Raw genomic sequence first — 16,045 nt, 5'->3', positions numbered from 1 at the left:
TCAATATTTACCATTTCCCATCAGTATTGCAAATACTTTCATGTTACTTTAAAATGCTATCAATATTGTTGATTTTTCCCATTTAATGATATTTACAAAGTAGAGACTTGCCATTTAAAAATTTTAAACCATGTGTCTCAATATAAACCAATTAAGATTTGAAAATGTTTAGCATAATTATACCAGCCACATGATAGCTGCTAAAATTACTTATGTCAAACCCATCAGGACATGCTGGAATTTTGTTATTACGCTCCATGTTGTCAGCTTCTCTTATTAAGATATTTCTTAGAAGAATTTCAACTTCTGTCCTCATTTCAAACGAATGCAGTCTTTTAGATTTTATATATGATTCAGGAAGGCAGGTATTTCTGAATTTATGACATAATAGCTTTCTTGTCAAGTCTCTCTGTGCCCTTTAAGAATTAAGATTTTTTATTTAGTTACTAAACTGTGAATACCTAGAGGGTAAGATCTACAAACTTATCTTTCTGACACCACAAGACTCATCACAGAACATTGTAAATACTAAGTACTTGGCAAGTGTTGAATTCAATGGAATTAGTTGCAATACTCAGACCAGATTGCAAATACTCAAATCAGATTTTATGTATCTGTTTCCACTGTACATTCTGGAACTGGAGAAATAACCATAACATGTACCCATGACCCTACTGGACTCACTGTGAGACTAAGTGAAGACTCATCCATCACTTGCCCTTGATAAGCCCCTACTGTGGCTGGTGGGCCATGTTAGCATGTTGGCATTGGTGACTTCGAGGATTATTAACATCAGTTTAGAGCTAGGATCTAATAATATGGAAGGTCTGGTTATTTTTCTTTCCTTAGTATAATTGGTCACAGACCTCTTTCACTCAGTGGTGAGGCTTTTGGTCTGTGAATTGGCTTGGATCTAGAAAATAGGTCAGAAGCAGTGAATTTCTACCTAGGTAATTTGAGTTAGACTTCTGCCATCTAAGACCTCTATTAGTTTTCTTCCTATATGCACACCAAATATCACCTTAATGTGCTACTCTCTATTTAATCTTTGGAATCTCAAGATCAATCAATCAGTTATCACAGATTCCTGCAGGTCAGAACACTCTGATTAATCCTCTGCCCAGTGACTATTGTGCTAATTAAATCTACCTTTATATCTAATGGTTAAGCACTGACTCCTGCCACTTTTAGATTCTGTTATTCCTACTGGGATCAAAAGACACAATCCCATGGCAGCATCCCCTACCAGCACTTCTAACACTGAGAGAACAGCTACAATAGAACTCTTCAAAGGGCTAGTAAGGGGCAAATGCTATTGCCATTGCTGGCCCTGAAAAGATGAAGGGAAGGAACAGTACATGGACCCAGAAACAGAGCTGTATGAAGAAGGCTGCCTGAAAGAAGCTGTGTCCCTTGGTTGAGAGATACAAGAGCCCAACAAGATCCCCCTACATTCCCTAAGGGTGAGAGTCAGAGCAATAAATACCTCTCTTTCACATTTCTCCTTCCCTTTCTTCTCTTTACTGTGTTTCCTACTGTCCAAAGCCAACCAGAAGCCAGAAGGCAAAGGAGCAGGTTAGAAAAGGGTGAAAAGTGGATCTACAGGAGAAAACATAAGTGTGCAGCGCCACTTCCATGATTCATTATGATGATATAAATTATTACATTTAATTTTAAAACATTTTTTCTAGTTTTTTTTCCCCGTGTGAATTAAAAGGCTCATGTACCTGCTATTTGAGTAATAGCTATACCCACTGTCACAGTGCCTTAATAATATAAACCCAGAAACCATTGCTTTTCTTCTGGTAAATAGATGTCCAGAATGGAATGATGTTACTTAAACTTTTAAAGTCTGTGGTACAATAAAATATTTTAAACAAAATATCCGTGAATGTTTCTTCCAAATAAAAACTGAAATAAAAGGTAACCAAAACATCAAAAGCAAATGAAGTTATTTTATCTAATGAAGTGATGTTTTAGTATTTCCCATTGCTGTATCATAGAATAGTTTTTTATTTAATCATCCTTTTACATACTTTATGGCATACCTGTGAGTAAACTGAACATTAGTATTTTATTAAAACATGATTTAAGATACACTTTTACGGAAACGCAGAGATGTGCAACCTTCCTAAGTAAATTATTTTAAATATACAACATAAAGTATATATTCCTTTAGTAATTTTTAAGCACTAATATTCAAATATCTAAGCTTTCAAATCTCTAAGCTTTCTTTATATGGTCATTTTTAGTGGTGGTGAGGATTTTCAAAAGGAGCTTTTGTTTGTTTATTTGTTCATATTCTGGTTTTTTGATTCAGGAAATCTGGTTATTTCTGAATTTATAAGATTATAGCTTTCTTGTCAAGTTTCTCTGCACCCTTTGGTCTATTCCCTTCAAGAATTAAGATTTTTTATTTAGTTACTAAATTGTACTACCTAGAAGTCAAGATCTACAAACTTACCTTTCTGACACCACAAGGCTCAACACAGAACATTGCAAATAGTAACTACTCAGCAAGTGTTGAATTAAATGGAATTAGTTGCAATACTTAGACCAGATTGCAAATTAGAGAAAACACTATACCAGGCATTTTACTTCTGTGTGTGAAAAAAAAAAATCAACTGTATAGTAAAGTACACTTGGCTACTTTGGTCTCCATTAAAGTCAAATAAAATTATTTACTTCTACAATTTAAAAACAGAAAAAGATAACTTGTCCTGATTGTATGTGTATGCTAAGTGAAACAAAAGTTTAAAAGTATACTAGGTTAGTGGGAAGTAAGGGGTCGCTATAACTTTATATATGTCCTTATATATCTTTATCAAAGCATCTCATGCATGATAGTGTATCTTCATGTAAATATATGTATAAAGTTATACCAGATGGCAAATTAACTTGAGACGCTAACTCTTAATGATCCTATTTTTAGAAAATAAAAACTTCAAAGAGTTTATATTTCAGTCCAAGACACTTAAAACAGACATACTTGAAACGAGTGCAGCTTAAAAAATTAGGAAAAACACAACTTACAAAAATGGAAATTTGTTTCACTTAAAAACTGAATTATTAAGAAATGTCAGGTTAAAATGCAATCCCAAGCATCAGAAAACTTCACTGGAGGCTGGGTGCAGTGGCTCATGCCTGTAATACTAGCACTTTGGGAGGCCAGGGTGGGCAGATTACTTGAGGTCAGGAGTTCGAAACTAGCCTGGCCAACATGGTGAAACCCTGTCTCTACTAAAAATACCAGAAAAATTAGCCAGGTGTAGTGGCGCATGCCTATAATCCCAGCTACTCGGGAGGCTGAGGCAGGAGAATTGCTTGAATCCAGGAGGTGGAGGTTGCAGTGAGCCGAGATCATACCACTGGACTTTAGCCTGGGTGACAGATCAAGACTCCATTTCAAGAAAAAAAAAAAAAGAAAGAAAGAAAAAAGAAAGAAAACATCAGTGGAATTTAGTTCTGCAAATCCAAGAGCAAATTCTAGAGATTTTGGATGATTTTAATCAGCTCTTCTATGTTAACCATTCACAACAGACTATCTCAAAATTCAATAGCTTAAGCCTACAATCGTTTATTCTTAGATGTCCAGAGGCTAGGTTGATTGATCTAGGCTGGGCTCTACTGGGAGGCTCTGCTTCAGTATGAGACTTTGCTTCTTGCCAAGGGCTGAGCTCAGGTAACTCCACATGTACTCGTTCCAGGTGTCAGGCAAAGGGAGAGCAGTTACCTGGGGGAGGCTCTTCTCTTTGTGAAGATAGAGGCTCAAGAAGTCAAGCCTCACTGAGCAAGCACTTTTCAAGCATTTGCTAGTGTCAGTTCCACTAATGTCCCATTGGCCAAGATCAACGAAGCAGGGAAGTCTACTTTGCCCTCAAGGAGAAGAGAGGAGTGGATATTTGTTGAACAATAATCCATTGGATTATTGCTGGACAATAATCCAATAATTATGACTAATCCAACTATAGTCATAGTTCTTTTCATACTTTTCAGGATTTTTTGGTAGTGAAAGTTTTTGGTGCCTCTGCTCGTGAATCTTTTAAAATTAATACTAACTCATAAAGCATAGAAATTCATGAATTTGTTCTCTCACGACATTGGAATTTTGTTTGGCTTCACTTTGAAAAGTAAATGAATGACAGATTATTTTATAATCTTGCTTCTAGCTTCTTCCTCCTAAATTTTTTTTTTTTTTTTTGAAACGGAGTCTCGCTCTGTCGCCCAGGCTGGAGTGCAGTGGCCGGATCTCAGCTCACTGCAAGCTCTGCCTCCCGGGTTTACGCCATTCTCCTGCCTCAGCCTCCAGAGCAGCTGGGACTACAGGGGCCCGCTACCTAGCCCGGCTAGTTTTTTGTATTTTTTAGTAGAGACGGGGTTTCACCGTGTTAGCCAGGATGGTCTTGATCTCCTGACCTCGTGATCCACCCGTCTCGGCCTCCCAAAGTGCTGGGATTACAGGCTTGAGCCACCGTGCCCGGCCACCTCCTAAATTTTTAAAATAAGAGGTTGTTAATTTAATAACAATCCAATCTGAGATGAAAAGTAAAGGAAGGGGAAAAAAATAGGGGCAATGAATGAAAGACCTTTCCTTTGTATTGTAAGAGAACTTTTAAAATCTTCTATTAAAGTTATCAGGCACTCTCTTGTGACCAAAGCATTACTAAATTATACAGTTTTTCCCATAACAGGTAGTTCAGGTTCAAAGTTCGTATTCGTAAAATGTATGTATCTTCATCAGTGTTAAGTTATAGGTCTAGTTATAGCCTTGTTCTTTAAGAACTCTAAATCAAAACTCCATTAAACTCAAACAAAACTATTTACTACTAAAAATTAATATGTGTTGTACAGATTTTAATTAGCTCAACAGATATAGGAAACTAATAAAGAGTCAGAGCTTATGTTTTTATATATTCTACATCAAGGATTCTGAATAAGTTCTTAAAGAATAAAAATGAAATTATGTTTAGATCAATGATCTTTAAATAATTATATTAATATATTTAGGCACTTTCGTTTTAGCAGTTGTAATTTCACAAGGTTTCAAGTATATCTTTCCCTAAGGAATAGAGGCTCCATCTCAATTCAAAATTCCAAGTTTGAAAGCATTTTACTTTCCAGTTGAATGTAATATTAATCATTTCAGTTCTTCAGTTAAATGAAGACATTTAGAACATAAGTAATGAAATGCTATATTAATCTTTTTAAAGACTTTCATAGACTAAACCAATATTTGCTAAACCAACTAAACTAAACCAACATTTGCACTTGTTTATAAAAGGAGGAGTTTATTAGAGGTAGAGATTACTATTATTTGCGTGTTCTATGTTCTCCTATAGGCACAAGCATTATTCCATTTCAGAAGAAACGACTGACTCATATGTCTGGGTGGATGGCTCTGATTCCAAATGCAAAACACATCAACTGGTATTTTAAAGGTGTGGATCACATAACCAACATTTCATATACATCAACATTCTATGGATTTAAGGTAAAAATATTTATCTTCTAATGATTATAATTGCTTATTACCCAAACACAGCCTACATCCTCATACTTACTCACACACATTGTCAGGCCAGAGGGACCTTTTATCACAAATTGACCTGTTGAAATCCTGCACATTCTTCACGAACCCTTCTGAATCTAAGAAGTAAGCAAAAAAAAAAAAATTCATTTGAGAATCAGAAGTAAGCAATCTTTCTGCCGCATTGCTGTAGTACGAAGCTTATTCCTCTGTCATTATTACCATGATAATAACTTACCTTTACTGAGTGTTTATGATATCTCAGGGATCAGCAGTTAAGAACTTTATTTTTTATATCATGAAATAGATCAACCATACCTGAGGTCAAGTGTTAGAGACCAGCCTGACCAACATGGTGAAACCTTGTCTCTATTAAAAATACAAAAAAAAAAAAAAATAGCCAGGTGTGGTGATGGGCACCTGTAGTCCCAGCTACTTGTGGAGACTGGGGCAAAAGAATCGCTTGAACCCAGGAGGCAGAGGTTTCAGTAAACCAAGATCACCCTACTGTACTCCAGCCTGGGCAATAGAGGGAGACTCCATCTCAAAAAAAAAAAAAAGCCACTACCTAACTCTATCTAAATCTAACATTCTGTGAATATTTACTTTCTAATTTATATTAAAAAAAGGTAGATGAAGTGGAAGCCCTCTGTATTATTTACTGTCATCTCATTTCCTATTCTCCACCTCTAATGGTAGCCAGTATCCTGAATTGGATGTTTTCCATCTTATACATGTTCTTCCACTTATACTACACATTTGTGCAGCATTGTTTTAAATATTTTTAAACATTATAGAAATAAAATATTGTCTACAATTGTATCTGTCCATTTTTTAAATAAAATATTTTCTAAATGTATGCATACATACATACATCACATATATATGTGTGTGTGCATATATATACACTATACATGTGTATACTTAATGTATATGTGTATATATATACATACACACAGGAGAGAGAGATCCTTTCATTGCCTTAGTGACAGAACTAGCATTATTGTCATAGACATGTAAAATGTTAATAAACAAAATAGAAATTCAAGACAAAAAACAAACTAAAGCCAAAACTTTTAAATCTTAACATAATATAGGGGCTAACTATATATCATTAAAATTAATGTGTCATATGAAGAATATTAACATACAAGTGACATTTTTCTACAAACTTTTATAGGAAGAAGACTATGTAATTATATCACATAACTTCACTCAAAATCCTGATATGTTTAATATTATTGATATGAGGAATGGTTCCTCAAATCCATTGAATTGGAATACTAGCAAGAATGGAGACTGGCACCTTGAAGCAAACACTAGTACTCTATATTATTTGGGTATGTGTCATTAGGCAGAAGTGATATTTTATCTGATGCTTTGTCTAAAGGATGAGAAAAATTGCTTAATAAGCAAATGTGTTGTACAGTGCTTAATATATATAAGATTCAATAAATGTTTGCTGAATGGAAAAACTGGAGAAAAAAATTATTCTTGAAAAGGATTTGAGTTGAATTAAGAACTTTCATTTTATGTTGAAGGTGACACCAGCATGCTTACACATTGACAGTTTTATTTCATAGACTTAGAGAGAATGAATACAATGGAAGCTGGTATATATTTTGTTTCCATTTTTATTATTTAATTATTTGGAAAATTAAAATATGTAAGAATAAATTTTAGTTAAATTCTAAAACATTCATTTTTATCAAAATATTTGACTATGTATGTCTTTATAATATGTACATCATCAGAATTTCTCCACATCTCTTCCATACATATGAATTATAATTCAAGTTACTACCTAAAGAACATTTTCCAAAATGCCATAATTTTGTTTACATTCAAGTACTTTGGTCACTATGTTCATTTAACCCATTTTTACTTTTTACTTCACTTTCAGTGTCAGGAAGAAATGACCTTCATCAGAGTCAGCCCATTTCTGGGAACCTGGACCCTGATGTGAAAGACGTTGTTATTAATTTCCAAGCTTACTGTTGTATTCTCCAGGATTGCTTTCCTGTACATCCCCCATCAAGAAAACCAATTCCCAAGAAGCGACCAGCCACGTATAAGTATATAGGCCTTTTGTAGTTGATACCCTCCAATATCTCTTAACATAATCCTTTTCACATGTCACTCCTGGGTGAAACAATAATGCTTTACTTCTGCACAATGTCTTGTAGGTTACAAAGTACTTTCACACTCATTGCTTTGCTTGAGCCTTACAAAAACCTTCATAAGAAAATGAAAAAGTCTTACAAAAATTACGTGTGAAAGTTACTGGTAACCTCACAGTTGCAGAATGTTAGATTTAGATTATTAGACCTGGCCCAATTCCCTTATTATATAGATGAGAAAGCTGACACCCAGTGAACATAGGTGCATTACCTGAGATCACAGAGCTCACTGATGCATATCCAGTACAGCACCAGAAACTAAGTCTCCTTGAGAATCCAATGCTTTCTTAGCAGGTGCTGTCTCTAGAATAACCACCGTGGTCAAATTTCATAATAGAACTTAGTTAATTTTCTTTCAAATATATTTTAATTCTTCTAGTTAAAAACAATATTTCTATCTTTGTAACTTATGTAGCTCTTTACCTTTATTTCTCATGTGAAGCATCACTTTCTACCTTGTATTAGAGTAATTACTGGACATGATGGTACTAGTACATTCAGTATTAGTCTTTAAGACCCTGAAAGGCATCATCCTGATTTGATGTATATTTGCATCCCTTATGGACAATACTACTGATAAAAAATCATGATGATACTAAAAGCTAACATTTAGTGAGCACTGAATAGCCCACTACTGTGTAACAAGTACAACTCAATGATAATTATTAGATGAATTACATTTCAAAATAAATAGATACTGTAGCAGTTATTGTATAAAAGAACAAAAATTGAATTTGTTTATATATTCATTAAACCACTAAAAAAATTACTGAGTATCCACTATGTGCCAGGCATTTTTGATTCAATTATAAACAACATAGATGTGATCTCTGATCTCATTATACTCATATTCAATCCAAAGAGATGACAAAACAAGCAAATAAACAAACAAAAAGGTAAACAGAAGATAAAGTATGTAAGTGTGAGTTGCAATAAATGTTATAAAAAGAATGGATATGGGGCTTGGACAGAGAGCAATATGGCAGGGACAGCCTTTGGGTGGGGTGGTTAGGAACACCCTTAAGGAGGGGTTATTCCAACTGCAACCCAAAGGATGAAGAAGAGCTTGCTGAGTGAAGGGTGGGAGAGACCTAGGGAGCAACTTGTGCAGGTGCCCTGACATAGAAAGGGTGTGGCATGTCCAAGAATGGAGAGAGAATCATCAAGGCCCTTATGCATTCTAAGGTAGATATAATTATTAAATATTTAATTAACATATATTATGACTACTATAACAGATTTAGATTGCTCTAGGCCAGAATGTGATAAAGGTAAATTATGATAAACTATGTATATATGCCATGGTATAGTTTTTCTTTCTTCCCACAGTATGAATTTTCCCTACTGGAAATAGTTATAATTGGATTGATTAATTTGTATTATTCAACTAGCTATGAATAATACAAAACAAAACAGTATCTTGACCCAGAAGTGCTACCTCAGGATTAAAACAGAAGGCTCAAGCTATATAACTTAATGCTTACTTTAAGTGGGCTTTGTTGATCGTACAATGAGAAATAAGAAGAAGGGGAATACATAACATGATTATTGATAGTGAGTGATGGTATGGATAAGAATGAAAGGCTATGATTGTGAATGTTTTCCAGTGGGAAAATATCACCAATTTTATAATAATATCCTTCAAAAAATTTGCATTAAAAGGTATTTTCTAGAAGGAATAGTGATGAAAACTGAAGGCTGTCTGTCCTCCCATGCACTTTACAAAATTATTTCAATTTAATCTAGCCTTCACTTTGGATACAGATCTGCCACCCCCATCCCAGGCCAGGGGCTTAATGGCGTTGGTGCATCCCTGTCAATTCAGAGACCATTCTTCTACACCTTTTTTCACAGAATCTAGCGAACGATATCCTCTACCCCCACTCCCCATGAAATAGCCCATGTGTCAAAGGTCTTTAAAAGGACAAAGCATGCATTTCTTTTTTCTTCTCCACCATGTAAAATCTTATGGGGAAATGGAATGGTTTACATTTTAGACAAAATTAGGGCATATCACAACAAGTCGTAATTCACAGAAGTATTTCTCTTCTCTTTTCAGTTTATGGTCAAATGATTCTTTTTGGCAATCATCACAAGAAAATAATTATACTGTACCTCACCCAGGGGCAAATGTGATTATACCTGAAGGTAAATACATAAACGCAAAAGAATAAAATGTTTGTTTTATGTAATATTAACACTATGGCAGGGTAGATGTCACAGTTAGGTTTCCACTTTTATCAGCACACTTTGGTGAAAGAGCAAGTGTGAAGAAGTGGACTCTATTAATGCATCCCGGATACTAAACCTAGCCTTCTGGGGTTTCTGTGGATTTAAACCTGACCATTAATTAACAAGAGTAGAATTTCTGGGAGAGAGAGGAATCAGGTATTATATGAAAAGACATTTAATAAACTTACTCAAAACCAGAACTCACTGATAAGCTTGTCAATGTTTTGCTATAGGTTGTAGTTTATGGACATTTCCATGGACTATGTTATATTTCTTAAAGTATTGTTTTATAGGAACATGGATTGTAGCTGACATAGATATGCCATCAATGGAAAGACTCATTATTTGGGGGGTTCTAGAACTGGAAGATAAATATAATGTAGGAGCTGCAGAATCTTCTTACAGAGAAGTTGTTTTGAATGCTACCTACATATCACTGCAGGTAAGAATGAGGGCCTTATAGTTTATATCTTTATTAATCTAATTCTAAGATGTATATTTACTCAAATAATAAGAAGGAAGCATATTCAATTGGTGTGAATAAAAAGTACAACTGGCTCTAGCCCATTAAATGTGAGTCTCAGGTAAGTCCAGTATATTTCTGTTCTCCTTTAAATTACGAACTAAACATTTCTTAGGAGTAGTTATTATGGGATTCTTAAGTTTGCAGTTAGCCCAGTTTCAATTCTGCATAGAATATCTGTGTCATTATGAGGTCAGGCTAAACCAACAGCTTGTTCCAACAAAGAGTCCTAGGAGTTCCGAAAAAATTAAAAGAATTTAAGCCTTTTGTTTTTTAAAGAAAACAAACAGTATTAAAAAAAAAAAACCCAAAGAGATATAAATGGAATTATGAAAGCAAGAGAAAATAAATCAAAATGTTACAGTTATTCAGAACAATCCCCACATTCCTTGTAAACCCCGGATGGTCTTGAACCTGTACCAGCTTAATCAGCTTGATTGTTCTGTCAGTCTTGTAATATTGTTTATGAAAAAGAATAGCTTAGCCAAAAAGCTATTAAGCATCATTAAAATAATAAGTAGTTAGAATTATTATTATTTCTTTGAGAGAAGGAATAAAGTCCAGAAACTTGGTTATTAATATTTTTAAAGTGCATCATATTTTGATTAGATGAATGGCTTTAAGGTAAATTAAAGTTACAACTGATCTTTACCTCATTGTTTTTTAGTTGGGTAACCATGGGTAAGTTATTTGACCTCTTTCATCATTAGTTTTCTCACCTGTGAAATAACGATAATAATACTAATTCATGATTTTGGTGTAAAGAAAGGTTAAATGATATAATATATGTGAAGCCTTACACATTATGCGTGTTGGAAATAGCAAGCATTTAATGATAGCTGTTAGTATTAACAATGACGACTCATAAATGGCATAGCTTGGGTGTAAGCGTGAAGAGTATATCTTACGTATGGGATATTACGTTCAAATACATTATGGTCTGTTCAAACACCACTAGTTTAAGTCTTATGAAATCTCAGTTTTAGGTCTGCTTCTGTCCATAAGTAGATATTGAATTTGACCTTTGAAAAATCATTTAAACTGCCTATCCAAAAGTGAAATTAAAGTCACTTCCAGTTATAATGCTGTTCTTTATATAACAAAACTCATTCCTTTTTACTAGGGGAGACTTCCAGTGACTTCTTAATTTCTTTTTTATGGGTGGATTTTTTTTTCCTAGTCAATTTTTAAGTATTAACAATTTTCTGCTTTATTTCAGGGAGGTAGATTAATCGGTGGCTGGGAAGATAACCCTTTTAAAGGAGACTTAAAGATTGTTCTGAGAGGAAATCATACTACCCCAGACTGGGCTCTTCCAGAAGGACCAAATCAAGGGGCAAAGGTCTTAGGTGTGTGTCTACAGATACCAGAAGTGTCACATCTGTTTTGAGAATCTACTTTAAAATATATGGCACTAAAGTACCTATCAGTTCACAATGATAAATACTTTATCATAATAAGTACTTCTGATATAAAAGTGTCAGAAGCTTTTACAGAAATTTATTTTTATTTACAAAGGGTTATAGAAGTGGCAGAGATTTTTAGAATTAAATCACATCACATTTCACCAGGTAGAAACAGATATAAATGTGCATATTTTAAACCAAAATGTAATTTATTACAAAACTAATATTAACAAATCTCTGTGTGTGTATATTATTTTTCCAATCTGGTTTTCTTCATACAGTTTTCTTTATGTAAGCAAAACTATGTTTCACATTTTTTCACTTTAAAAGGTAACTTTCCTACACATTATTCCATTTATAGTATTAATAAATAATCTGTGGATCAGTTGACTCTGCAATCAATTACCCAATCACAGCTATTGCTGAGATTTAATTTCCCAGTTGCATTGGTGTACTGTGGATATTCTTATTTGAGCTCGGAAAGCAAATGGCTTGAAAGAGTTTAACCTGGTCACAATTAAGAACTGTTTATATGAATGGTACTGCATATTTATTTAGGAGACACATATAAGCATGTGCTACCATTGTTTTACTGTACGATTTCTAAAACTGACACCAAGTAAATAAGGGGCTAAAAATTGCTTGAGATTGAATTAGCTCACCATTCACAAATGTCCTGAAGCAGACAAATTCAATCTTTAAAAAAATTACATGTTTTAATTTCAAAAGTAATATATTAAACAACATAGAACAATATCAAGAAAACATATCTGTAAAGAATATACATCTTTCTAATTCTCTTTTAGGGACACTAGCATTAGTTAAAATTTTTTGTGTGTCTTCCTATGTTTTTATCTAGGATGCCTATATTCATATTACATATACTGATTTGTGGTGATAGTATTGTTCCTTTCATAAAACATGGTCAAACTAAGTATATTATTATGCAATTTTCTTTTCTCAGTGAACATATTATGATAATCTTTCCTGATCAAAATGTACAGATAAAACTCTTTTTTATAGCCTATTATTCTACAGTATTAGTATATTAAACTTTATTCCATCCTTTTCCTTTTGATGTATATTTGGATTAATTCCAGTTTCCTCATGTTTCTAAATATTACTGTGGTAAGCATCTTCATTCATGTACTCTTGTATACTGGCTTTAATGTCTATGAGCCAGAGTTCCAGAAGTGGGTTAAAGGGTCAAAGTCTTCTTACATGGCTCCAAGCAGAGAGCACCAATTCATTCCTTTCATTCTAAAATGTTTAATCACATAATAAAATATATCAATGAACATTTTCATTTTATACTAGCACCTAACTCAGTACTGTGTGGTGAATAAATAGGAGTGTGCTTTTCTTCTTTAGGGGTGTTTGGTGAGCTAGATCTTCATGGAATTCCACGTTCAATATATAAAACTAAGCTCTCAGAAACTGCAGATGCAGGTTCCAATGTCCTGTCTCTGATGGATGCTGTGGATTGGCAGGTAGAGAAAATAATTATGTAATGGAACATGAATATATACAGTGGGTCAGCTGAAAAAATGTCTGTTCTACTCTCATGGGCATTCATTTTATCATGTATTTAGCCAGATGAAAAATGGGTATTTTGCAATAAGCTTGCAAAAATTGACCTGATAGGAGGCATTTAAAAATTGTGGCTTCAATGGTCCTTTAAAATAAATAGAGAACATTATGTCTGTGTGCATATATACATATGTATGTATATTGTATTTATATATATTTTATGACTATATATTATGTATATACATTTTATGACATATATGACTGTAGATTAGTCATACAATATATGACTTATATATTATGTATATAGAAGCTAATATATAATATATAAGTCATAAAAATGCATATAAATTAGTCATATTTTATATTAATATATGTCATATAAGAAAAATATGAATATTTTTGGATAAAATTAAAATGACTATTAGTCATTGAAATGTATATATAATATATTAGTCATATTTTATAGTAATGTATATTAGTCATAAAAGAAGAATATGAACATTTTTGGATAAAATTATTTATTATAAATTCTTACAAAACAGAAAATGGAATTATTTAAAATATATTTTATTATCTTGGTTACCTCTTCACTTCTAATTTATGATTTTACATGTTAAGAATTTGAAAAGAAAACAAATTCTGACACCCAATGATATCCATATACTGCCTGTGTTAAATGAGATCTTTTAATAAAGTATAAATGGTAGCAATTCTCATCTCTACTGTGCTCATAAACCATGCACAAGCCATAGAGTCCACATGTTTTAAAATACAGTTTTTAATGCCAAAAAGTTAGAGAAATGAATGGATTTCATCTCCAAGCTCTCAGATCTCAGCCAGTTTCTTTCTGGTGAGAACAAGCTTTAGACTCACAGAACAAAGGGAGCCTTAGTTTGAGCAAATCAATGCAAATCATCAAAACATTTGGGTTTGCTCTCTTAGTGTAGTTTATAATGGGTAAATAGAAAGAGGGTTTATTGAGAAGTATTATGATCTATTTGCAATATGTTTTTATTTGTGATAGTTCTGGTGTGATTACTTTTTAAAGAGAATAATTAAGTGATTTTGATATCCTTATTATTTATCCAATTAATACTGTCTGCAAATTTTGTATCAAAGTAATATTTAACCAAGTGTCACACGTTTTTCTAGGCATTCGGGATTTAGTGGTGAAGAAATTTGTCCAAGCTATAACAGAACTTCCTTTGGAGTGGGAGAGTCAGATACTAAATGAACAAATAAATATCTATTAATTTCAGATAATGTGCATGATGAAGGAAATAAAACAAGTAGTGTGATAGAGACTGCCATGGCAAAGAGTAGCAGATAACATTGAATATTCCAGAGACGGTCTTTGTCAAGGGTACATCTGAGAAGAGATTTGGATGATAAGGAGGAGCTCAACATACAAAGTTCTAGGACTTAGCCTTGCCCTTTAACTTTTCTCAGGCTTTTCTGCCTTTCAGAAATAACAAGTGAGAGTTAATTGTACTAAACAAACAAACAAAAAACTAGGGAAAAAAATTCAACTCTTAATAATATTGTCCTGATCAGTTCTTAATAAAAATGTGAGTATGTTTGCTTTGATGTCTTTACTTTTTTAGAAAGGTATATTGCTGTGATTTTACTAAACGGCTGAGTTAAAGTTAAGAAAATGCTCAGATAATTCAAAATTTATAATTCTTAATATCAAACACAAGCATATATATTTTAGAGACTTTAATGTACTGTTTATTCTTTCTGATAATACCGTAATTGCCAATGAGATATAAATTAAATTTGAATTATTTAATAATGATATCAAGAAATATAAACCTATTTTTAAAATTGTTCTCAAATTTGGCACTTGAATTTTTCTAAGGAGGGAGAAGAGATTGTGATAACGACCACAAGCTATGATTTCCACCAGACAGAAACAAGAAGTATCGTTAAAATCCTGCATGATCATAAAATTCTCATTCTTAATGATAGCCTTTCCTATACTCACTTGGGTAAGTGGATGCTTTTTAATCAAATAGATATGTAATTGTATTGAAAGATTCACATTTTCTCTGTAATTATAATTCTTTGATAAAACATGTCACAAATATGTTAAAGGAGCATTTTATTCAGATTGGCAATGATACCCAGTGAGCGCTGCTCTTTCTCTGTTGGTTACCGATAGTCCCCGCTATGTGCTTTCATTCATTCAGCAAATATTCAGCAAAGACCTAGTGTATGACATTTTATAGGGTAAAGTTCAACACTTTCTGTTTAAAGCAAGCTTCTAGGTGATTCTTGTTCACACTGAAATTTGAGAATCCTTTATCCAAAAGCCTTGTTGTCCTAAACTGTTTCATGGATATAGTCTTTAGTGGTAAATGCATTTAGACAAGTAACAATGGAAAGATAAAACTATAATTGTTGAGGAAAGAAGGAATAAGCATGATCTGAAGATGAGTTTTCCACTTACAGGAGCAGGGCCTTCCCAGCACTCCAGCCTTTCCCCATTTGGCATGGTACCTTCATCCAAATCTCAGGAAGTGGGAGCAGACAGTAGTGTAAAGTTAGCAAATCCTTTCAGATGCCCCTGATGCTCACATGAACTCCAGATGCAAGACAGCATGATAGACTAGCAGACGTTTGACTTGCATGAAAAACAAACTGA

At 33.4% G+C, this 16,045-nt stretch overlaps 1 protein-coding gene across 6 annotated transcripts in view; it reads left to right on the top strand.

The window, feature by feature from the left end:
• LOC105475972 (PKHD1 like 1) overlaps positions 1-16,045 on the top strand; it is a 166,509-nt gene that overhangs the window by 102,783 nt on the left and 47,681 nt on the right. For all 6 annotated transcript variants that reach the window (XM_011731513.2, XM_071067900.1, XM_071067901.1 and 3 more), the window contains 8 exons: positions 5,340-5,491; positions 6,708-6,867; positions 7,431-7,602; positions 9,767-9,855; positions 10,233-10,381; positions 11,682-11,811; positions 13,240-13,358; positions 15,260-15,389. In XM_011731513.2, the coding sequence (XP_011729815.2) occupies positions 5,340-5,491; positions 6,708-6,867; positions 7,431-7,602; positions 9,767-9,855; positions 10,233-10,381; positions 11,682-11,811; positions 13,240-13,358; positions 15,260-15,389 (1,101 nt within the window). The remainder of the gene's footprint in view (positions 1-5,339; positions 5,492-6,707; positions 6,868-7,430; positions 7,603-9,766; positions 9,856-10,232; positions 10,382-11,681; positions 11,812-13,239; positions 13,359-15,259; positions 15,390-16,045) is intronic.

This window comes from Macaca nemestrina, chromosome 8 (assembly GCF_043159975.1).
Source record: "Macaca nemestrina isolate mMacNem1 chromosome 8, mMacNem.hap1, whole genome shotgun sequence".
Lineage (NCBI taxonomy): Eukaryota > Metazoa > Chordata > Mammalia > Primates > Cercopithecidae > Macaca > Macaca nemestrina.
The sequence above is the reverse complement of the archived record's forward strand: the minus strand, read 5'-3'. Positions and strand labels throughout refer to the sequence as shown.